The sequence below is a fragment of the Desmodus rotundus genome, chromosome 1, assembly GCF_022682495.2.
Source record: "Desmodus rotundus isolate HL8 chromosome 1, HLdesRot8A.1, whole genome shotgun sequence".
NCBI classification, from domain to species: Eukaryota; Metazoa; Chordata; class Mammalia; order Chiroptera; family Phyllostomidae; genus Desmodus; species Desmodus rotundus.
Window position 1 is genome coordinate 65,306,440 of NC_071387.1, and position 25,934 is coordinate 65,332,373.

The window sequence follows — 25,934 nt, forward strand, 5'->3', positions numbered from 1 at the left end:
GCTTCTAAAATGGAAGGCACCATGCTATTAAAAACAAAGTTTCTATCAGCAGAGGCCTGGACTTGGGCCCTGAGAAAAAATTACTCATAATGCTCTCTGTTCTTGGCTGAACTCAAAAAAACAAACCTTCAGTCTCCTCTGGCTCCTCTCTCAGACACCTTCACACTGGGCCAAAGATATTGTACAAGCACCTATATGTTCAGAGTTTTTCCCATTGGACTTTGGTTTTGCCCAGAGTCACACTTAAGGGAAAGAGGTGGGAGCCAGAGCCCAGACCATACACAGGAATGTATCTCTGAGCATTTGCTCCAGGGGCTTCTCGTCTGTCCCTGCCTTATCAGGACAGTGCCTGGCGGACTCAGTGCCTCTGCTGTAAGGCCATCACACGATGACATGTCTTCACATCATTGGATAACTGATACTCATGTTTTGGCTACATCTCAGGTTTGCGCCTTGTACAAGGGTCACCCTTGCTTACTAGTGAGGCTCTATTTCCCCTGTTCCATGTTACTTCTTTTGGAACCAGAATTCAAAAGCTAAGAGGTCCGAAGGAACTGAACAAAAATGATTCTCTTAATACTTCCGTTTCCAGGTCTGACTCTCTCGGACAGGTTTGATTCCTTCTATTGGGCCTGATAAATTGGAAAGCTTGCCTTTGTTTCCATTTCCTTGTTTTTCTTGAATTTATACAGATGTAAAATTAGGGATAATCTGCATGTAGCTTTCATTCAACTGTAACACAGACTTTCAGATTAACTGAAAGAGTGATCTACAAACACTGTCAATTTTCATAAACGAATTAAATCTGCAGGCCCATGCTGGTTTGCAGAAATGTCATGGCTGCTGGCGACGACCCGATGGCGGAGGCGCTGCTCACAGGGGCTCTGTGACCGCCGCCTCACACAACCGCCACTTTCTTCTGTTTTGTCTCTTGCAAAAGCCTTTTCCGTGGGGCATACCAAAACCTTTCTTTAGCAGTCTCTTAGCGCAAACGTACTGTTTTTCACTTCACTGCCTCTCTGCATCTCTATTTTTTCTTTTTAGTTAACTTCTGTTATTAAAGTAATACTAGCTAATGTGATTTTAATTGAACACACACACAGGCATGGCATTACCCAGCAGTACTCATTAGGTGACTAGAACAGTGATCTAAAATGGGCTTACTTTTGCTGCTGTTGTTTTTAGTTGGCCATTAAAGGAGAGCTCCAAATTGAAATTTTCTAGTAGAGAACTAGTGGTCTCGCAAAAGAAATTTCCTCAGCTCTCACCAGGAATCAGAGAAACCAGGTCAAGAAAAACTAAAACAATACAATCCATTGATTTTCAAACCTGGCTGCTTATCAAAATCACCCAGGAACTTGTTAAAAACAGAGATTACAGCTTCAATAGTGACACCTGAGATTCAGCTTTAATAGGTCTGGAGTGGGACTCAATAATATATACAAGCTTTTTCTAATAAATGTGAGAGGGTCAATTGATTATGAAACACTGTTTCCATTCTAAATTTTGATGAAGTCTAACTGCGTGAATAACTTTGTGCTGTGTCTGGACAATGGGTCATGAGGGTAAGAACGGAAAGGAGCCTGTGCTAACAGCAGCCCCTCTAGTGACAGGACAAGAGGCCATTACTTTCCAGCTAAAGCTCAATGTAATTAATTAAGTGCTGCATTTAATTCAGTGACATTTGAATTTTATAGCTATACACTTGCAGCTATAAAAACCACCTTTATTATTAAAATTCCTATAGGAAATATATAACTCGGTAATTGTGAGTCTGAAACCCTCTGGTCCCTAACCTGCTTCTCTCTATTGGCACCGTTGTTTTTATTACATTGTGAGGCAACTATTATATTATAACAGGACAGATTATGTTTTTAATAAGTGCCCTGGGAGTTCTGAGGCGGCCTGTCCACAGACATGGGTTTGGGGTCCCCAGTTATAAGCACTGGAATTTAGGTCAAAGTTCTGGGGTCTCGTTCAGGCCTACACTTGTTTGCCCCCTCTGGCCTTGGACAAACCATGGGGCCTTTCTGAGCCTTATCTATATAAAAGACAAAAAGTCATTGCCTCCCTCTCAGAGTTGTTATGGAAAAAAATCAGATAATGCACAGAGCATACCATATGCACACATATTCATTAACTGGATATTTATTGAGAACCATTTGTGTGCCAGGACTAGGTGAGAGGATGAAAGAAGAGAAGGACAAAGATGTGATCCCCGCTTCTATGGAGGTTACGTGGTGAGGGGTGGGAGGCAGAGAACACACCGATAAATCAGGGAAATTCTGATAGTTCTAGTGCTTATAAAATTGGTGATGACTGGCAGGGGAGTAAAGGGAGGCATGTTTTAGATGAGGTGCTTAGGAAAGGCCCCCCTAGGAGGTGGTATTTGCACAGAGATGTGAAAGACCAAAGGAACAGAGCTGTGCAGATGTCTGCAGGTGGATGGTGTCAGGGAGAGGGCACACAAGGACAAACGTGCTGATGTTCTGGAAGAAGAGACAGATGGTCAGTGTGGCTGAAGCACAGTGGTTGCTGGGAGTGTGGCCTCAGGGTGCTGGGAGGTACAGAGCTGGGCCTGAACGGATAGGGAATGCTTGGTCATGAAGAGGAACTTGAGACTGTGTGCTAATTGCACTGAAAAAGCTCTGGATAATTTAAGCAGAGAAATTTTATGATCTGATTCAGTTTTAGAAAGATCACTCTGTCTGTCTTGAGAAGAGACCATGGTAGAAGAAGAGTAGAAGCAAGGAGGCCAGTTACGGTCTACTACAGTCCAGCCAGGTTTGCTTATAGCAACACAGAGGCTGGCTAGCATTAGGGTCTGTCAAAGGCAAAGGTAGCGAGTTAGAGCTGGGGAGCTTCTTATGGGTAGAGAGGTAAGGTAAACATGCCGGTATTAATTCACTGTCATTCCAGATGGATTCTCACATTATCACCCTGTATTATTCTCAGAAACCATCATAATGCGAAACCACTCATCTTCACATCAGGTCATACATAACCTCGAGTATGTGGAATATAAGTAAAATAAGGGGGAAGACCACAAAACAGTCAAAATAGATATAGAAAGCCAATGCGTATGCTCACAGGTGAGCTCCTCCAAACCTTACTCAAATTTCTTCCCTTAAACATAATTTTAATGAGTTTAATATTCTGTGCCTAAAGGCAAGTTAAAAAGGGAGAGGGGAAAAAATAACAATAAAAATAAATTAATCAAAAATTAAAAGTTTCATAATACACTGTGTTGGTAAGGTTGTTGGGAAATAAGCACTTTCACAAACTATTGGAGAGAATGCATACTAGAACTCTTTTTTAAGAATGAATCCCTAAAACTTCAAGCCACCCAGCTGATAAGCACATGTAAAGAGAAAGACAGTCACTTGTGTCCGTTTATTTCAGGGCCTGCCTTCTTCTTTATTAATCCCCATCTGAGGATATGTTTATTGATTTCAAAGAGGCAGGGAGAGAGAAAGACAGAGGGAGAGAGAAAATCTACCAATTGCCTCCTGTATGCACCCCAACTGGGAATGGAACCCACAAACTAGGTATGGGCCCTGGCAGATAATTTAACCTACAATCTTTTGGCATATGGGACGATGCTCCAGCCAACTGAGCCACCTGGCCAGGGCTTCAGGGGTGTTCTTCTCTTTAGGCAGTCTTACAAGATGCTGGATGTAAGAGTTATCCCAGTAGCCAATGCTTACTGCAAACCTGGAAAAAATGAAAGATAAGGAATGTGAGTAGAGATTAGTAGGTTCTGACCAATTTCCATGGCCAAGTTCTCAGGTACCAAGTCAAGGATCCAGAAAACTATCGACCTCAAAAGGCCAACAAATGCACCTTCAGTGCTCCAGTATACATTTAAGCAGACTCATCCACCCATCTTTATATTCACATACGCTGCTCATCGCATTTCCCACAGTGGCCATTTCTTACCTCCATCCTTTCTCATATGGCCAATTCCTTTCCCAGACTCGAAACAGTAAATAACCCCACCTCATAATTCATATAGAAGACTTGCAACCATTTATTCATGCAGCAAACTCACTGGCCAAAGCTTTTAGTCAGATCACTCTACTCAACCAAAAAGTTCTGTGTCCAGAGGAAAGGAAATTTAGAAATATTTGGCAATCATCTCTAATAATGACCTTAGAACTTCTGAGTCTGTATGAGGTGCCAATCATTTTACATCCCTTAAGGCGATCATAGTAGGGAACCCAGGAACAAAAAAATAAAACAACTAACTACAACTTGGAAATCACTGTGGTTGCTACACTACTCCTTGTGGTGTAGCCTGGGAAATCTCTCTACCCCAAGCTACACTACAAGGAGTTAAAGTTTTAGTGTCCTGAGTCTGGGAGCTGAAGCCTGGATTACACTGAAGTCTTCTGGCAACATGCGCCTTAGGATGAGCCTTAGGACCATGGACAAGTCATAGCAGGAACCTGGATCACTAAGGCCAAGGCACCCCACTGTGGGCCTGGAGCCCACTCCACCTCTCAAAGGACATTTTGTGAGATAATAAGTGCTTTCACCACTTGAAGAAAAGTAGGGGAGAAAAAAGAGGGACAGCTTCAAATATGAGGCTGTGTGACGGTGCAAGCAGGAATAAAGGGTAAAAAGATGATGGGGAAAACAAAAAGTATAAAAAGCAGTTATAAGACTCCAAAGGGCATTGTTGAATTATGGATTTCTTCACAGTTAATAAAGGCACAGAAGAACAAATACCATTGTAGAACGTCCTGCCTGTAAAAGGATTGAAACAAAATTAAATCCATTTGACTCACAAAAAATATTAAGCTTTTGGTATACGAAAATGATCTCATGTGGCCCCTTATTTCCTCAAGGTGCTCAATAAATGAATTTTTCATTGGATTATGTGGTCTTGTACATGAAGTACTAGATTTTTATCTGCAGCTGATAAAGGCCTATTAAAATGTAACATACACAGAATTTCCACTTCCAGGAAGATGGCATAGATATACTTTTTTCTATTCTTCCTGCTCAATAAAACTGAAATCCATGGACATTATATATAAATAAACTTACGAAGATTGAAGATTGGGAAGAGAAAGCAGACTGGGTAGGCACCTTGAGAACTGAGGAACAACACAATTGTGACTTCTTCAGGTTTCTTTTTGCCTCCTGCATCCCAATCTTGGAGCTGAAGAAGCCAGCTGCCAGGAAATGAAATAGGAACAGGAAAAAAAAGGCCCCAAGTAAAACCAGCTCTTCGGAGCCAAAGGACCAGGAAAGAGGCAGCCTAGCAAGACAGAAAACTTTTGGAAAATACCACTCTACTCCAAACACCACAGAAAACACCATAGTCCACTGCCACCCACAAAACAAAGGCTGAGTGGGGGGCCTAAACTCCACCCTCTCGTACTGACAGGAGGTTCCCAGCAAACCCACAGATGCCACCTCAGAGAAGACAGATTTCATCCTGCCACCCAGGACAGATCACACAGGCAGCCTGGAGCTCCACCCTCACCCTGCAGGGCCCTCCTTACCCTCTCACCTGGGGTGGAGTTAAAGAAGCCCTCCTGCACAACTTTCCCCACCACCCAGCAGTAACAATGGCCCTCCCAAAGCAGTGTCAGTGGAGACCATGTGGGAAGCCAGAAGCCCCACTCCTGCTCAGCAGTAATGCACATCCCCAACGTAGCTGACAAAGCAGGCTAGGTGGAGAACCTGGACTTCTACCTTCACTGGATAAAACGATATGGCACCTCCCTGTCCCCCCACCACTTGAGTGGTTTCAGAGAAAGCCAGCTAAAACAGAAGGTTTAAATAAGATCCAGTGTTGCATAACATAATATGAAAATGTCCAGATTTCAATTGAAAATCACTCATCATACCAAAATCCCACTTTCACCACTCATATTCCACATGGTGCTGGAAGTTCTATCTAGTGAAATAATGCAAGAAAAGGAAATAAAAGGAATACAGATCAGATAGGAAGAAGTATTTGCAGATGAAATGATTGCCTACATAAAAAATACCAAGGATCTACCAAAAAAAGTCCTGAAACTAGTATGTGAGTTTAGCAATGTCACAGGACATACAAAAATTAACTGTTCCTATATACTAGCAAAGAACACATGAACACTGAAATTGAAAATACAGTATCATTTATCATACCTCAAAAAAATACAAAATAATTAGGCATAAACCTAGCAAAATATATACAAGATTTGTATGCTGGAAACTACAAAACTCTGGTGAAAGAGATTAAAGGAGCTATAAATAAACAGAGAGATAGACAGGGTTCATTGGTTGGAAGACTCAACACAGTAAAGATGTCAGTTCTCCCCAAGTTGACATACAGGTTTAATGTAATTCCTGTCAAAATCCCAGCAAGGTTTTATAGTTATAGAGAAGATTAATTTAAAATTTATGTGGAAAGGAAAAGACAATAGAATATCAAAAAATTATAAAGTAAGGATAATCAGCCTACCCAATTTCAAGATTAATTGTATAGCTATAAGGCTTTAAGATCATGTGGTATTGAGAGAGCCACATAGATCAATGGAACAGGAGAGAGAACCCAGAAATAAATCCAGAAAAATACATCCAACTGATTTTGACAAAGATGCAAAGCAATTCAGTGAAGGAAAGATAGCTTGTTCAATAAATGGTGATAAAGGAGATTTGACCTTGGGTGGTGAACGCACAATACAACATACAGATGATGTATTACAGAATTGTACATCTGAAACCTACATAATTTTATTAATCAATGTCACCCCAATAAATTCAATCAAAAGTTTTCTTAAAATGCAAGAATTAACCACAGCATACATATAATTATTTATTATTTAAAAAAATAAGTAAATGGTGATGGAGCAATTGGCCATCCATAGGCAAAAAACAAATGAACAGTGACCTAAGTATCTCACCTTATACACAATAAACACAAAATGAAACACAGACTTAAATGTAAACTGTAAAACTATGAAACTTTTAGAAAAAATCTTCAGCATCTACATCTAGGTAAATAGTTCTTAGACTTAACATCAAAAGCATGTTCCATAAAGGAAAATGTGATAAATTAGACTTTATCAAAGTTAGAAAGTTTTGTCCTGTGAAAGATCCTCTTAAGAAAATGAAAAGAAAGGCCACAGGCTGGGAGAAAATCTTTGCAGACCTCATATCAAAGAAAGTACTAGTATCTACAATATAAAGAACTCTAAAAACTCAATAGTCAAAAATAAATAAACAACCCAATTAGAAAATGATCAAAGGACATGAAAAGACATTTTACCAAAGAAGATATAAAGATGACAAATAAACACATCAAAATACATTCAACATCATTAGCCATTAGGGAAATGCAAATTAAAACCACAATGAGATCTCACCACACACCTATCAAAATGGATAAAATTAAAAGTAAAGACAACACCAAATGCTGATAAGTATGCAGAAGAGCTGGATCATACATTGCTGAAGGGAATATGAAATGGTACAGCCACTCCAGAAAACAGTAGCAGTTTCTTTAAAAACTAAACATGCAACTACCATATGACCTAGTAATTACACTTCTAGGCATTTATCCCAAAGAAATGAATACCTATTGGTACAGCAATGCTTATAGAAGCTTTACTTGAATAGCCAGGATCTGGACAACTGAGATGTCTTTCAACAAGTCTCTGGCTAAAAAAACCTGTGGTACATCCATACCATGGAACACTATGCAGCAATAAGAGGGAACAAACTATTGATACACACAACCATGGTACTGTGTGAGACCTGGGAGAATCTCCAGAGAGTTTTTCTGGATGAAAAAAAAGCCAATCAAAGAAGATTACATATTATATGATTGCATTTATATAACATTGTTGACATAACAAAATTACGGAACTGGAGGCCCGATTAAACGGTTGCCAAAGATGAAGATGGAGTTGGGGGCAGCAGGCGGCATCCTTGTGATGCTGGAATTATTCTTTCGATTAATCTAATCAGTGTCAATGTCCTCGGTGTGACGTTATACTCTAGTTTTATAAGACATTACCACTGGGGAAAACTGAGTAAAAAGTACACAGGAATTCTCTGAGCTAGGTCTTACAACTGCATGTGAATCTACAATTTCTCTAAGTAAAAAGTTTAATTTTTAAAAAATAAGCCGTTAAAAATGGAATGTATAGGGTTATTTGTTAATTTAATGATAAAATGTACAAATAATCCAACTTGTTGGATACCATCCTCTAGCCTCCCATTCTTCAATCCTTGTTCTCTTTCTGACAGTTCTGTGGTAAGCAGAAAGGTGGGTGAGTGGATGGTTTTTATATTGTGTAGTTACAGTTTTTTCAAAGGAAAACATGGTTAGTGGAAAAAAGCTGGGTATACCAGGTGTTCATTGTTCATTATCCCACGACTCAAGGGAATGCCTCAAGTCCACGGCCACCGTATGTAGTGAAATCTCACGTTTCTTCTCGTCTTCAGGAAAGCCATTAGTGAAAACATCACGAACGACTGTGATCAACACCAAGGAGCCTGCCGTCACCTTGGATATAGGAAGCACCATCAAAACAGTGCGGGGGGTGAATGTGACCATTAACTGCCAAGTTGCAGGTGAGAAATTCATTAATGTGTTAACTCATTTGTTCATATATTGATGGAGCCCTGTGCCGAGATGGGGATACCAAGATAAACATCACTTCTGTTCTCAGGCATTCAGGGATAGTAGGAAAGGCATAAACCTCAGTCACTCTGAAACTGCAAAGTGCGACAGAACTTTAGAGGAGGAAAGATTAATTCTGACTGAGGCAGATGAGATAAAAATCAGTGGCTTTTAGCTCAGCCTTGCATACTGATAGAATGTGAACATGCCAAGGTGGGACAAAGAGTGTTCCAGGTGGAGAAAAGCGTGTGAGAACATTCATGGAAGTAGGGAAGCCCCGGGACTACTATTCAAGAGCAACAGTGGGTGCTTTGGTCTGACCAGAGCCCAGAGTGCTGAAGTGATATGGAGGGGCTTAATCTTTAGTAAGGTGGGTTGCAACTCCACCATGGGAGACCTTGAATGCTTAGCCAAGGAGTCTAGATCAAGGCAGAAAGAGGGTGTCATTTGGGAACCATACTTCCAGAGGAGTAAGCTGCCAGCAGTGTATAAAGTGTATTGAAGAAAGGAAGTACTGGAACAGGGAGGCCAGTTAAGGAGCCATCATGGTAGTTTAGAGGACAGGTGGTGGGACCTGAACTCGGAGCAGTGGTGGTGGACAGGTAAGGGGTTGGTGGCAGAGGTAAGACTGACAGGAACCTACAGCTTACTCACATCAGAAGGGAGCAGGAGACATTAAAGAAAACGGCCAGTGCTGTTGGAAGTTGTAGATAGGCATTGCCCTTGGGTTGGCTTTGCAAACTCGAGGCCTGTAGGGACCAGAAAGTCACAGGGATTGGGAGGAGTAGTGGACAATAGAGTGGTAGTATGCTCTGTGTAAAGGTATTTGCAATTCCTTCGATTGAAAAACAAAAACACCAACAAACAAAGCCCAGCTGCTATTTCTCCCGTCTTGTGAACCAGAGCTTTTGCTGTCTACTCTCAGAGTTTTCACTTCCATAATGCAAAGAAGAAATGAATGGCTCTTGTGCCAGGGCCGAGCTGTGGTCCCCTGATTGCTGTCCTCATCAGATATCCCCTACTGTAGCACACTCCAACCCAGGCTGCCCAGTCATACCTGGTCTGAAGAGTGGACAGGCAGGAAATGTTCTGATAGCTCCAGGAAATTAGAAACATAAATCCATCTCTTTCATTGTACATTAATTTCTTCTTTGTAAAGCTTCCCTTGGCCTGCACACCTAAACTCATCAGTGAAACCTTCTAGAACCAAATCCCTTCAGGCCCAGTACTCCCATATGGGGAGCAAGGTAAAACCACTGATGGGGCTTCCCGTGACTTAGCTGTCCCTTCACGCAGGGACTGATGGTACAGGTGGGACCCTTTATACAGAACCATCACTCCCCACGTGATCACTGTGAACACAGTCCTTAGAGATGGAACACCACCTGGAGATATAATGGGCCACGTTGGGTCTTCTCTTGAGATTTGGGGTCAGTAGGAGGAAAAGAATGGGGAGCAAAAGTCACCAAAACAAGGAATTGGGCACTTGAAGGAGATTCAGGGACCTAGAATTCAGGTGGGGAAGTATGTACCCTGGGGAGCCCAGGACACTAAAACCAGCTTGGGCCAACTCCTCCTTGTCACCTGGGGCTCTGTCTCCCCAGCTTCATCCAGAGACTGACTCTTGGTAAACTTATAATGAGATTATAGGTTGTCCTGTCCAGTTTGTGCCTGGCCATGCACAATAAATCCTTTATTTTTATTCATAAAACCATTTCTATTAATCATGGTTAACTAAAATAAATCTGTGTGTTTCTGCCATTATGCCTTGTATTAAATGACTTTTTTTTCAAAGTGGGTGGGAAAGAGCCTGCTATTTTTTTCTAATTTTTTTTTCAATTACAGTTGACTTTTAATATTATTTTGTATTAGTTTCAGGAGTACAGCATAGTGGTTAGACAATCATATATTTTACAAAGTGGTCCCCCTGATATTTCAAGTACCCACCTGGCACCATATGTAGTTATTACAATATTATTGACTGTATTCCCTATGCTGTACTTTACATCCCTGTGACTATTTTGTGACTACCAGTTTGTACTTTTTAATCCCCTCACCTTTTTCACCCAGGCCCCCAGCCCCCTTTTTGATCACACAATTGTTCTGTGAATTTACCAAACAGAGAAAACGTCCTTAAGCTGAGTCTCCAGTCAAAATGCTAACAGCTGTAATGCTAAATGGCAGAAGGAACTACAGGAACTACCATTACTTTGCCACTACAAGTGGCTCTTACTACTGTCTTATGATATTCTTAAAATAGACTGTTGTATAGTTATTAAAATTATGTCTTTATCCTAAGAGCAAAGGAAGCTTTAAAGGACTTAGGAGATAAAACTGTCAGGAATAGTGATGTAGAAATAACTAGTTGAGGAGTCAATGATGGGCAGTATATTAGGGAAAGCTAGACTCTGGTAACAAGTAGACCCTCAAAGGTACAATGACTGAAATTCAATAGCAGTATATTTTTGCCTACTTTAGGGTCCAAAGAGTATGCCTGGTCAGCTATCAAGGATGTGCCCCACAGTCATTTAGGGTCACAGAACGCTGGTGGCACTATTGTCTCAAGCACATGCGTTCCAAGGTCTCCCTGGTGGTTAGCTCTGTGCTCTCAACCAGAAGAGGGGAAAAACAAGTGCAGAGGATGGTTAGGGAAGTTTTTAAGGGCCACACCTGGAAGTAGCACACATCAGCACTTTTCACATTCCCTCCTAGTCACACGGCCACTCACAACTACAAGGGATGCTGGGTAGTGTCTCCTCACTGGGTAGAAGATTATAGGTCCTGTGAACAGTTGTCAGTGACTGTTCGGTGGCATGGAGAAATGTGGAGGGCGAAAACCTCCTTTCCAGGCTCCCTTTGTTTTTTTAGACTTGCCCAGGCTGACATTTAAGTTACTGTATCCTTTCCTTTTCTTGCACCAGGCCATCACACTTAGCATGTCAAAGTACACCTTTCCGTGGACGCCCACCTTGAGATGTTGACAGGCTGCCATGGTGCAAGCAGCCTTCCAAATATAACAAGTAGTCCAGTTAAGAGTATCCTGTCTGGGTTTTAAAAAGGAATATTATAACATCACCCTACCTGGCAGCTCAGTGGGGATTAAATGCACTAATCCTTAGAATCATATCAAATTACAACCCATTTGGGCCAGACTCATTCACTCGTTCTTTCAAGCAACAGGAAGGGCATTGTATTGTTGATAAAATATGCCACCAGAGGCAAAAGTAGAGGTAGGTTATTTTCCTTCCCTTTTTTAGACACAAATTATACCAGAGAGTCCAGAGTATGAAGCCTAACCAAGTAACTTGTCAACAACATAGCTGCGGACTTTGTTCTGTGGTTGAGTGTATTTTCTGTCGTTTTTCAGACATTTCTTTCTGTAGAATATGCTGTCACATCACAACAGGCTAGGAAAAAATACCCCACAACCTGACCAAGGTTCTCAACAGAAGAGACCTAACAAAGCCGACACATGTGAATTCAAGAAAACTCCCTCCTTGCAATCCCTCAGTATTACAATTACAGTAGAAAGGTTAATTCTGAAAGTACAAAGTACTTAAGGATTTGACACTGAAAATAATAGTGCAGCAAATTCAGATCCCTGTCTCAGGAGTCAGTCTAGTATAATGGCAAACGATATTGAGTACAGCAGGACCTCAAATAATGTCATTTCATTCAACGTGGTTTCATTCTAATGCTGGTGAGATGCCATAGGGACTCCTCTTGTTTATATCAATTAGCCTACAGTAAAGTTGTTTTTATTTTTACTGTTTTTAGCTTCTAGTCTCTGAACCCATCGACGATGTTAGTGAGGATTATGTGCTTGTTAAGATGGAGATCTGTGGCATCAAATGTAGGAGTTTGGATCCCCATCCTACTGTTTGCAGGTCACTGATTGGCTGGGGGCTGAGTTGTGTGTGGGAGACAGGGGCTCTGTCCCCATATAATCATTCAGGGATCCAAACTAATGTGACTTTAGGCAGCTTTCTTAATCTCTTTCAGCCCCACTTTTCTCATCTGTAAAATGGGATCAATAATAGTCCTCATCAGATCTTTGTAAAAATGTGATGATGTTTATGAAATATTCAGCTTCCAGTAAATGTTCTTTCTCCCACTAACATGTTCAGGATATTTCTGCAAAGCTCCTGACCTCGGTGCACTCCCGGTGCTAGATGTTCTGAATGTCATTATTAAGCATATGTATCTGGAACCTTTTTTAAGGGACTGGCACACTGAGACCTAGTGGAGTTTTCTAAAGCATCATTGTCATCTTCTTGAGAGAAAAAGAAAAAATAACTTCATGATGCTTCACTTATTTTTCCTCTTCCTTTATTGTTACTATATCTGTGATATGTCAGAGCCAGTCGAGGAAGGACTGGCTGTCATTTTAAAGCATCTTTTCTGTGCCATTCTCTGCCTAAGGCCCATATTCTCAGACAGGAAGCCCCCAAAATGTGGCACCAGCGATGACACGTCCATCAGCAAGCTCAAGACGCAGGTACCTGCTTAACTGAGCCTGAGAGAGATTTGCTAATAAACAACAGAATGATTCCTACATAATTTATCTTCCCCTGGCACTGCTGCCACCTCTGTAGCTCCAGTCTTACAGAGACCAAAGGTCATTTCCTGCTGTCCATTGCTTTCCTGAGCATCAGCATCTCTCCCATGAACCTGAGGAATTCAGCCCTTTCAGGCACAGACCCAGTTTCATGAGGGCAGGAGGCGGTGTGAGGGAGGGAACGGAAGAGGCTCACACCCCTTCCTTGGGAAGTGAGTAATGGCTCCCAGGTCTGTCTCCATCCTGGGGTTGTCTCCTTCTCCTACTTCCTCCTCTTTCTCACCATCTCCCCTCTCATTTCCTCTTTCCTCCTCTGGCTGCCCTGCAGGAGCTGCCCATGCTGCACACAGAGAGCCCACGAGGGTTGGCTCTGGAAACATACACACCACAGCTCATCTCCACGATTGTCCAGTCACGGAGACAGAATGTTTGCTCCCCCGTCCACTTAGTCATTAGTCATCGTGCTTGTGTTGGAGGGACTGAAGTTCCTTTAATCCAGTTCTCTTACTCTGTCTCCTGTTCCTGAAAGCTTTGGCTCCCATTAGGAGTCGTGTGCTGCCCACAGCCCTCCTCAAGGGAAGGTGCCAGCAACAGTGCTACATGCGAGAAATTCATTGTGAGGGAAATGTGTGTAGAAAATGCTTTGTGGGACCTCATTTTTTGTTGAGGACAGAAATGACTGACAAATTTTCTCCAACTTACTTTCAGAGGCTCTCTCCTGAATGCTGTACACTTTTTTAATATGTAAAAACTGAACTCAGGGTTCAAAGTTCACCCTGGCATGACTGGGCATGGTGATGTTCTTACTCTCCCTAGTAGGGCTGCAGTGAAAAATACCTGCATCTTTGGTCCAGGTGTATTTAGAGATGATGCTTACCTGGCCCCTCTCATGCACTTGAGCATCAAGTAACACCTGTGTGCCTCTCCCTGATGGATCAGGGGTCCAAGTCTCCACTCTTTCTCTTCAGTCCTGCCTCCTTCTTCCAGTCAGCATGCAGGTCCCTAGGGATTCACACTGAATTGTGGGTAATATGAATACAAGAGAAGACCAGAGAGTCTACTCCTGTCTTCCCCATAACAGGGAGAGAGGGCTTACAGATTGGCTGAACACTTTGGCCACCTACCTTAGGCCACCGCTCCAGGCCTGGAAAACCCCACCTGAGGCAGCAGAGCACCTGGAACACCACTGAGTTCACACAAGGCAGCTCATTGTTAGCAAGGGAGTGTGCGATCACCTTCCCACCCCATCTCACTTCCTCCACCCAGAGTTTGGGAACAGCAAATGCACCAGGGCTGTAATGAGGGCTCTTCAGCTGGGGGTCATAGAGTACACTGAGGGTAAATGTTTCCATCAGATTCAAGGACAAGTGTCTGTATCCTAAACACTAGGCTACCCATTAAGGACAAACTCCAGCCCCAACTCAGGGAAAGCAGGGGGCAAAATATCTGGCTCTTTGACTCTTCCTGGTTTGCCCCTGTTTACCAGGATTTGACATTCCAAATATATCCTGAATATATGCCCAAGAATTCTATGAGTAAACTTTCTGAGCTGGGTCAGCAGGCTGGGGCATACAAGGGATGTAGCTTTCTGTTCCCTGGGGATCTGTGAATTAATGCCACAGACTTTCTGTCTCCCAAATCAGTGCTCAGCCTGCTAGGGAGCCTCCTGTACAGACTATGGCAGAAGGCTTGTGCTAAACTGGGGCCCGCTGATCAGCATGTCAACTGCAAGGAAATTTCCTGATGAATTAAGGCTGCCCCTTGTCTTAGTCTATTCAGGTTGCTATTTATTACAAAGTACCATAGACTGGGTGGCTTAAATAACAGGTTACTTCGCACAGTTCTGAAGGCTGGAAATTCCTAGATCAAAGTGCTGATCCATTCAGTTCCTGGTGAAAACCCTCATCCTAGCTTGCAGACAGCTATCTTCTTGCTTCACCCTCACCTGGTGGAGAGTACTAGCTCCCTGGTCTCTTATCAGGGCTATAATCTCAGCATAAGGACCACCCTCTGCCCATTCTGACGTCATCTAAACCTAAATACCTTCAAAGGTCCCAACTCCAAATACCATTACACCGGGGTTAGAGCTTCAACATACCGGTTCATGGGAACACAAGCATTCAGTTTATAATACCCCTAGAAGACAGAGCCTGACTTCCAAAATCAGGTATGCAATCCCAGCCCATATGCACACGTCCTCCCCGGCTCTTTCTCAGACAGTAAACTCAGACTGAGGAGAGAGCAGAGTACTGTCTTCTCATCTTTCTTTTTCTGTGGTATTAATGATATTATAGTTCCATGTTCATTTGTTCTAAGAAAATACATAGGCTTCAAAAATACAGCCATGTTTTCTACATATAGTTGCAGCTCTGGTGGTGGCTTTCTTTTGTCTGGCTCATGAACGTATTAACACTTCTTAGCTTTTCACTTTTTGCTAATATGTAATATCTTGACAGAAAGTGCACATATAAAGCTGCCAAACTCACCAAACCAGCCCCCAGGTCAAAAAACAGAGCATTAACAGCAACCAAACCCTTTGTCCTTCTCTCAGTCATGGCCCCTCCCCATTCATCCCACCCTCAAACAAACCATCACCCTGACTTACTAACAACTACATCGCTGTTACCAGTTTTTGTTGTTTACTTACAGAAAGGCAACCATACAGCATATACTCTTCTGTGTCCAACCTTTCTTACTCAACATTTTGTTTCATGTAGTTGTTGATCATTCATATTCACTGATAGATATAGGTTTGGTTCTTATATTTTTATAATATGTTTTCTCCAAAGTCTTCTACCTTAGAGGCACCCTTGGCCAGCTGCGTGCCTCCTCTTCGTGTAACTGGCCTCCCTCTTCCTGCTTCATGAGTGTAAGTGTGAAAGTCAAAAGCTCTCCAGACAACTGAGAGGTCTGAGGCATTATGTAGTTTGGACAAAGGGTGATAGAAGATGTCCGGGCAGATGCTGCCTGCAGGAGTGCCTGCAAAGAGGCTGTAAATGGCTCCAGAGTACCTGAACCTGTTTGGCTGATGAGTTTATTTTTTTCTTCCTAGGTGTGCCTGAAGCTGAAGTCACCTGGTTCAGGAATAAAAGTAAACTGGGCTCCCCTCACCATGTGCACGAAGGGTCCTTGCTGCTCACAGATGTGTCCCCCTCGGATCAGGGCCTCTACTCCTGCAGGGCAGCCAACGTGCATGGAGAGCTGACTGAGAACACCCAGCTCCTGATCCTAGGTAAACAACTCGAGGGTGGTTGCCCCCAGTGGACACGGCTGGGGGTGACTAACTCACCCTCCACCTCCTCTATTCCCTGACCCAGTTGAGTACACAATGGTAAAATCAGTACCCTTCTCTTCTCCCCACCCTAGGGCCTTCCAGTAGAAAGAATACAGACTGGGGGGCCAGGCAGACATCAGCTTGAACCCTGACTCTACTGCTTACTCACCGTATGACATTGAGCAAGTTACTTAACCTTGCTAAGTTTAGATGCTGGTCTCTGTGTGGAGACCTGTGGAACAAGGATTGCCCACGTGGGCAGAGAGGGTGGGGGAGCATGCCAAATAAAGGTAACAGACATACAGCAGTTACTCTGAACTCCTGTGTTAAGGACTTCTTTGAGGATCTGGTGGAAACTGTAGGTTACTCCCTCCAGAAAATTTCATACATGCAACATTTTTCATGTAACTTAAGAAAGTTCATAGTCTAGTCTATGTGAAGTCCATGCAGGTACCCTCCTGTCTTAGACCATTCAGACTGCTGTAACAAAATACCACAAACCGGGTAACTTAAAAATAACAGAAATTTAGTTCTACACTTCTGATCCTGGAAACCCAGGATCAGGGTGCCAGTATGGTCGGGTTCTGGGGAAGGCCCTCTTCTGGGCTGCAGGCTGCTGGCTTCTTGCTGTGTCTGACATAGGGATAAGCCAACTCTCCAGGGTCTGTTTTGCAAGGGCACTAATCCCCTTATAACATAATCACCTCCCCAAGTCCCAATGATCCAATATCATCACCTTGGGGCGGTTAGGATTTCACCATATGAAGTTGCGGAGCCACAGACACTCACACTATAGTATCCCCAAACATAAGAACCCCTGATTAAAGATTCTCTCACAGTTCCTGGCATGAAAAAGGTATTTAAAAATAACAATTGCTTAGACACCATCCAGCACTAGCTGTGGCCCAGTGCTGGGCTCAACCACGTTGTAAGCTACAACCCCTTATGCCTTGGACTAAGGACACTCTGTTTCTCTTCCCCATAGAGTCTAGAAGTCGGTGGAATAAATTTTAAAAAGATTATTTTTGTCTTGGTTTTTTTAAGGCAATTATTAGGGCCCTTTCTCTTGGTGAGAAAGCTATAATTCTAAGAAAAAAGAAAAATATGAAAAATATGACTAATTACACACCATGACTTCCTCAGGGGGAAACAATTAAACTATACTTGTATTTTCACACCCCAAATTGATGGTATACCAAAGCATAGGATCTCTGGCCCCTGCCAACTCGGATTTCAAACAGGCCCAAATGGGTTTTCGTCTCACCAGTGGCTGCATAAACCTCCAGTCATCGTGCAAAGTCACAGCAAATCAACTCAGTGAAGGATGTCATTTGTTTTGTGTTGGGTTTCATCAGCTGAGCTGCTAGCCTGGGGCTAGAGGCCCAGAGACTGTTGCCCCACACTGAGTTATGGTGCTTACTGTGGGGTTTTCCTCCCTAATAACCCTGCCTCGTTGCCTCTGCTAACAAGAGATGAAAGCCTAGGATGTGTAGCTACTACTGCCGCTTTGCCAATGGAGTGTGCATGTTCTGGGAGCCAGTTCTTGCTGCATTTCAACTCTAATTCAGTGTGACTGTGAACACGGGGCTTGAAGACTGTAATGTCTCCCATTTTCATCAAGTTTGATAAGAAAAAATATCACTATTTAGATTCTTAAGTCTTGGTTTATTAATCAAAGTTTGTTAGTTTCATAGGTAGTTTATGAACACAGAAGTAGTGTCTTCTTTCTTTATCAGCCAAAAATGTGGCTTAATTTTTAAATCAGGGATTTTGTATATAAAGCTGAGGTTTTATGACAAGTTCCATGACTTAACCTGTAGCATGGAGACTTGAAGTGTAATGAGGTGGAATTGTATTCATTTATTCATATAACCTCTGAATGAATATTCATGAAATGTTGCCTCTAAGTTCCATGTAGGATAAATATAAGAGGTGACCTCCGTCCTTGGAGAATTTACAGTTTATTTAGGAAGATCGAATGTACATGCACCAAAAAAGAAAAATATGATAGAAGCAGTGAGGACATTAGAAGGTGCCAACATTTGTTTCCAAGGAGACCTACCTGATGGTTTTGGAGGTGGGACATAAGCTAACCCTTTTAACTTTTAGTAAATAAACAAAGGCTTCCTGAGTGTTAATATTCTTAAAGAAATATTCGATTGAAGTATGGAGGAAATTCAGGTTGCTTCAATATTCAATTTCAGTGCTCTTAGGGGAATATTTAAAAGGATGAGATGAGGAAAGTCTAGGTTTGAGTAAATTGCCACCATCGATTCCTAAAACTGGTGTTTTAGAGTAGAAAGAAATCTTGGATATGATGAGGTTCCATTTTATAGATGAGGAAAGTAAGGCTCAGAAGGACTAAGTGACTTGCCCAAGTCAGTAAATGACAAGAGCCACTGCTCAAACTGAGGATCCTGGAACCCAAACATGATATTTTTCCCCTATACCATACAAAGGATGTTTAAGTTATGTATAATATATAATGTCTTTGTCATTTTTAAATTATATATATAAATTATCTACAGGGTCTGGCAGAAGTCAGGCTTGCTTGAGTGTGGTAGGTAGGGTAATAACATGGGTATAATAATTTATAGTTTTAATTTGAACATTTCACCTAAAATGTCATATGGTGTGCTTGAGTGTGATATTGTTATGTTACAGATTTACATGCTTCTAATTTCGTAGTAAAAGATTTTGTAATAAAAAAGGAGCATTATTTGGTGCAGACCCCGTGCACATATCAAGGTCATCATTGTTTTTTGTACACAATGGTCTTCTGCAGAACTATGTTTCTGCAGCAGACTCTGGCACCATCATGACTTATTTGTCACACCTAACAAGCGCCAAAGGAGGTGACAAGCAAACAGTGGGCCCTCACTGAACACTGTTGAAATGACCATCAGTTTCAAAACAACACTCCTGTTTCTCCTTCCGCTCCAACAAGGGCTCTAGAGGAAAAGGTGGGAGTCGGCCTTGGGAGGTGAATTGCAGTGCATCAGCAGAGGCCGGAAGACAAGCAAGCCACTGTACTTCCCCTTGTGTCACTGGCTCTGGTTAACTGTGACCCCTAGTGACTTCAGCTCTGACTCCTTATCAGACCTTAAATAGCAAATCATCCCTATCCTGCTTATTTGTCCCTCTGAGCATGAAAAATTCACACCACAAATTAAATTAACTTATCAACTTCATAAATGGACCTTTCTCCTCATAGAAAAAGGCACTCATAGGCTCCTTTTAAATAAGAATTCCTGTGGTATATTCCTATCTGTGGGGACAATAATAAAGTGCCTCCATCTAAAGGATGGTATAAATAAAAAAACAAACACTATTTAGCATAAGACTTCACATTTAGTAAATGCTGAAGAAGTGTTGGCTTTCTAAAAGTGTCTTTATAATATAGTTTAATGTACCTACACATTTATAGGGACCCAATGGTACTGTGGTATAAAGTGGTGTTAGTAAGGAGCTCCTGAAATGTACCTGTCTGATTCTTATTACTGACCTTTTTGATTCAGGCATCAAATGTTAAGTTTAAAATTGAGACTCAATTTGATAGGCACACCTTCTTATAGAAAAAAAAATGTTAAGAGGCAACAACAGTAATGCCTGCCTAACAGAAGACACACTTACATGCATCCTTACCTCTCATTCTCCCCTTAATAGAGCCTTTACACTTTAACCTGCATGACTGACCGTCTGCCTTCTCACAGATCCCCCCCAAGTCCCCACGCAGTTGGAAGATATCAGAGCCTTGCTTTCAGCCACTGGACCGAACCTTCCTTCAGTGCTGATGTCTCCTCTGGGAACACAGCTGGTCCTGGATCCCGGGAATTCTGCTCTCCTTGGTGAGTCCAACCCTCTGGAACATTGGGCAGAAATCCAGGGCTGGACAGGATTTATGGATGGGTGACTGCTTGCAGGTGGGAAAGAGGCAGCAGTAGGGGTTGGCCAACAGGAAATCACTAAATTGCCTACAGAATCCAGACTCACCAGTGGAAACTTGGCTGACTTTCCATATGAGGTGAGTGCATTTCTTAGGCAGGACTCTAGCTTGTCTAGATTCCAATGTGGCTCCTTTCTGAATCCTCTTGGGCTGATTCCACAGTCCAGATCCTCTAAATCAGTTTGATTCACTGAACAATGAGTAAAGAGCAGCTCCTGTATCTCCTGACTTCTTGCCAACCATACCCCAGTATTCCCCCCTGACTTCCTCCCAACTAAACTAGAACTGTAATCAACTTTCAAAGAGAAAGATGAAATATCAACATCCCCCAAAAGCCAGATAATTCTGTTTAAGCTAGCCTTCTTTCAGTAGGGCCTAAACTCCATTCTGACAGACTCCACAAATCAAATGTTTAAATAACTTCACCAGGTATAACTTCCCTGGCATCTGTCATTGGGACCTTCACCAAGTTAATACCACGTGGCTGGCGGCCTCTGGTAGTAGAGAGCTGTACAAGGGCATCCAATTCCTGGGTCACTCACACCTGTATCACGAAGATGCCAGAGAAACCTCTGCATTTCCAATGATCTCTGGAGATATTAAAGGTGGAGAATAGTTCTGCCTCCAAAGGCCTAAAAAAAAAAAACAAAAAAAACAGGCCTACAAATGGAGAAAATCTTTATGCTCACTCTGTGTGGTCCCAAATATTGGTAATGGCAGCTACAATTACTCCTTCAGCTCAAAGTTAAAGTTTCTGTACTCTTCTTCCCACCAACTTGCAATGACCAGCAGGCCAATGAGTTCCCATTCATACTGCTGATGACTTATCAACATGGCCATGGGGTCTGGTACCTTTAGGATTACAGCACAGAAAGAGTAGCTTCAGCTTTCGTTATCATCGGAAATTAGCAAAGAATTTTCCTAGTGTATGGGCATATGTGGAAGGCTTTTGATTTCTCTGTCTCTGATCTGGGTAAAAATAAGACACAGATACAGTAACAAGTAGCCCTATTCTGTTTCCTACAACTGGTACAGCTTGGCATTGAGTTCTTCCACATCATGTTGATCAGGATTCATAGAAGTTTTAAAATGCTTATTTTCTTTGGCTTATTACTGGTAAACTTATTCTAAATTAAATGTCTACATTGTAACCTTTCTTATTTTACTCAGTTGGTTGGAGCGTCACCCTATATACCAAAAGATCAGGGGTTCAATTCTCAGGGCAGATACCTACCTAGGTCACAGGTTTGTACAGGAGGCCACCAATCAATGTTTTTCATTCACATCAATGTTTTTCTCTCTCATATCAATATTTCTAATCTCTCTCTCTTTCCTTCTCTCTCCCTTCCTCTCTCTCTAAAATCAATAAACATATCCTCAGTGAGGGTTTTTAGAAAATAACAAGGCTCAGCTAGAGCTTGTCCACTCAAATTTGGCTTGGTCCCTTACCCCAAGATTTCTGATACCCTCCTCCATCTCGAAACTCCCAACTATTGACTCATCCTGATCTCTTAATTTAGTTGCTCCCATTTGGACCAGCTCCCATCTCCACTTCTATTGGTGGCTCTTTTACACCAGAGTGTGTGCTCTGGGTACAAGAAATGGGTCAGGGAGGTATTCTGTGTATGGTTGCTGACATTAAATGGTGTCAAATTGGGGATGACTTTGATTATTAGACTAAGGAAATAGATTTACTATGTGAGACATGGCGAGAGACCTTAAGAGTGTTTTTAAGTAGGAGAATGATTCAGTAAAAGTAATATTTATAGAATTACTCTGACATTCCGTAAGAGTAATCAAGAGTGGGAGAGATTTAATGAAGCAACCCTATTTTGAGGGTAACAGATTCTCTAGACAAGGATGCAAGTAGGTGGCAAAGATACTGTTAATTGGCCCTTCCACAGCCAAGACATCCCTAATCAATAATGACATTCTTTTGCACTTAGTCCAGGCACTGCCTTGGGATATATTTTAGCATTCCCACCAAGCATGGTGACATTTGGTAGATAGGAGGAAAGCTATTTGCCAACACTGTTGTAGCCAGAGGATGTGAGATTCCTCTACGTATTTCTCCCATCTACGAGGTAGGTTGGCTGCAGCAGATTCACACAACATCATGGTTCTGTGGCACAGAAACAATAATTCATGGACCTTAATTCTCATTTTCATTGGGCGAAGGGAGAATGGGAGATTTGGGTTTTTTTAAAGCCATATAGCAGATCTAACTCTCCCCCATTAAAGGTCATGTGCTGAGATTCCCAGTAGGTGAGTCTATGCCAGAAATGGTTATTTTAGTTACCAGACACTCTGGCGTTGATATGTCACTTTAAGCCACTGCTGCAGCTTTCAAGAAGGAAGGTTGATTGAGCAACACGTGCCTGGGCCCATCTGGACCTCTCTTGCCATAACTGTAAATGAAGACCAGGGACTAAAGGGTCCCTTGTTGCTCATACACTCTTAGCTATATGACATAGATGTGGAAATGCCCAGTGGAAACTTGGCCATGCAGAGTAAATCCAACCTAACTGGATCTATTATCCTAGGCAAGACAGGTACTAATTTTTTGTCTTTGTTTTACAACTGTCCTTTCTGCAGGGAGGCTTAAACTGTGCCAGCTGTTCTGGAGGGCAAGGCTCATGCCCCCATCCTTAGTGGTCCAGGTCCAGGTCTGGTCACAGGACTTCATTTTTAGAACAGCTATAGCTCATGCCTCCCTGCAGCACCTATATCTTTTTGCAGCCTCTGAGACCTGAGACTGATAGCTCTCACAGTATCATTTATTGGGTACTACCTTTGATATATTTTGAAGAATAATTTTTATTGGAGTTTTTTATTATAGGAGTAATACAGACTCATTGTAGAATAATTAAGAATAGAAGCAAAGATAAGAAAATGAAAATTATCTATAATTACCTAGCTCATAGGAAACCAGTGCTGACATCTTTTTCCCAACCATTAATATACACATACCTATTTTTTGCCTAAAATGAAACTGTACTGTATATACTGCTTGTAACTTTTTTCACTGAATGGTATAAATAATCACCTTTCCATGCCTCTCGATATTCTACTACAGCTTTATTTTCAATGGCTGCACTGATAGCAGGTGACATTTCTTATTCAATCTTCTCTCTAATGTTGAACTTTTAGATTCTTTCTTCTACTCACTTGGGGCTTTGCTATTCTTTTACTAGCTCTTTTACATATAAGGTTAGATTGTTTATTTGAAATTTTTCTTATTCTTGGCTGTGTCTCATAGATTTGGGGTCATGGTGTTTTCATTTTCATTTTTCTCAAGGCATCTTTTGATTTCTTCCTTGACCTCATTGTCAACCAATTCATTGTTTAGTAGCATGTTATTTAGCCTCCACGTGTTTGTGCATTTTTCAGTTTTCTTCTTGTAAATGATTTCTAGTTTCATACCATTATGATCCGAGAAGATGCTTGATATGATTTCAGTCTTCTTAAATTTATTGAGACTTGTTCTGTGGCCTCATATGTGCTCTGTTTTGGAAAATGTTCCATGTGCAGTTGAAAAGAGTGTATATTCTGATGCTCCTGGGCGAAAAGAATGTATATTCTGATGCTTTTGGTTGAAAATAGCAAATGAATGCATCAGATCTAATGTGTCATTTAAGGCCACTGTCTCCTCATTGATTTTCTGTCTGGATGATGTATCCATTGATGTCAGTGCAGTGTTAAAGTCCCCAACTATGACTGTGTTATTGCTGATCTCTCCTTTTGTGTATTTGCTTTATGTATTTAGGTGCTCCTAAATTGGGTCCATAAATGTTTACAAGAGTACATCTTATTGAACTGATCCCTTTATATTATGAAAATGCCCTTTTTTGTCTTCTATGACAGCCTTTGTTTTTAAAGTGTATTTTGTTTGATACAAGTATTGCAACCCTAACTTTTTTTCCTTTCCATTTGGATGAAATACCGTGTACTATCCCTTCACTTTTTATCCATGTATCTTTCCATTTGAAGTGAGTCTCTTCTAGACAGCATATGTACAAGCCTTGTTTTTATATATCCATTCAGTCACCTTATGCCTTCTGCTTGGAGTCTATTTGGTCTATTTACATGTAAAGTAATTATTGATAAGCATGTGCTTTTTGCCATTTAATTAATTATTTTCTCATTGTTTTTTGTAATTGTTTTCTAGTCTTGATAATCATGTTCTAGAATTATTACATAGATGCCTTTAAGAGAGAATGTTTCCCAGGGCTGGCAAACAAAGACACATAGACAAAATCTAGTTCACTATCTGGTTTTGTAAATAAAGTTTTATTGGCATGTAGTCACACCCATTTATTTAACTATGTATTGTGTATGGCTTCTTTCACACCATAATGGTAGAGTTGAGTGCTTGCAACAGAAACAGTTTGACCCACAAGACTTAAATATTTCCTTTTGGCCCTTTACAGAAAAGGTTTGCCAACCACTGATGAGTCCACCCCCCCTCATTATGTGGAAAGGATACAAGGTCTGTGGTGGTAAGCACACATCTGCGTCTGAGCAGGGGCACACTTTTCACTGTGTCACTCTGCCCTTTATCCCACCACTGGGTTAGGCTTTCTCCATAAAGTAAAAGAGCCTGAAAAATATGGAGATCTTTCTTAGGAAGGTCGGGAAAAAGAGAAAATCTGCATTATAAAGGTCATGGATTTTTGTCAGAATTAGATGACTTCAGGTGGTTCCAGTAACCAGATATGAGGCTTAAGAGGACTTTTCTCAGCATATCCTGTTTAGGCCCAGGCCCCGTCAGAATGTTTTACAGAATATATACATAAGGTTCATTCCACCCCCTATAATTAGTCACAAACTCTCCTTTGTGAGGGAGCAAGCTCCAATGCCTCAGTCAGAGGGACTCCTCATGCTAACACTCAGAGAGCCAAACAGCACAGCCTTTCTCATGGCTTGTGATTCACCGAGAGGAGAGAGATTCAAGCCTTCAAACCTGAGTTCGCAGAGTCAAGATTTTCCATGAAAGAAGTCATTTTGCATGGCCCCTCTCCCCAGCCAGGGGCTTGAGGGTCACAGCCAACACACACAGCAACATCTCAGCAGCATCAACATGCTCCCCAGGGCCCTGCCTATATAACAATTCCACTTCTCAGAGCCCTTCCAGCCCTGGAGAAGGCAGGCAATGAGGCCAAGGCCCATGGTCAGGCAGTGGCGTTTTCCTTCCAACCACCTGAGACAAGCAGCTTGCACATTTTCTTCTCTGCTTATTGAAAATGCTGAGAATTGCAGAGCCTGGCTGGCATGAGATCCAATTCCAGATATCTCTGACAAGAGCACCAGTGCTTTTGTTGACCCCAAATCTCATGCTAAAAGGTGAAAATTTATTTCTTTCTCCAATGCTGAAGTTACAAATCATGTCACACCGATGAGGGAGCTATGGCTAGAATCTCAGGTGGAGCTTCCAGTCATTGTTCATATATGAGGATATAAACCCCTCAAGGTAGTAAAGTATATCAGAAAGCCATTGAATAAATATTAATGTTCAAAGTTGAAAGCCTTG

The 25,934-nt window shown here is 41.8% G+C and overlaps 1 protein-coding gene across 3 annotated transcripts in view; it reads left to right on the plus strand.

The window, feature by feature from the left end:
* ADAMTSL1 (ADAMTS like 1) overlaps window positions 1-25,934 on the plus strand; it is an 892,695-nt gene that overhangs the window by 797,973 nt on the left and 68,788 nt on the right. For all 3 annotated transcript variants that reach the window (XM_053924703.1, XM_053924704.1, XM_045193737.2), the window contains 3 exons: window positions 8,449-8,577; window positions 16,237-16,416; window positions 20,172-20,306. In XM_053924703.1, the coding sequence (XP_053780678.1) occupies window positions 8,449-8,577; window positions 16,237-16,416; window positions 20,172-20,306 (444 nt within the window). The remainder of the gene's footprint in view (window positions 1-8,448; window positions 8,578-16,236; window positions 16,417-20,171; window positions 20,307-25,934) is intronic.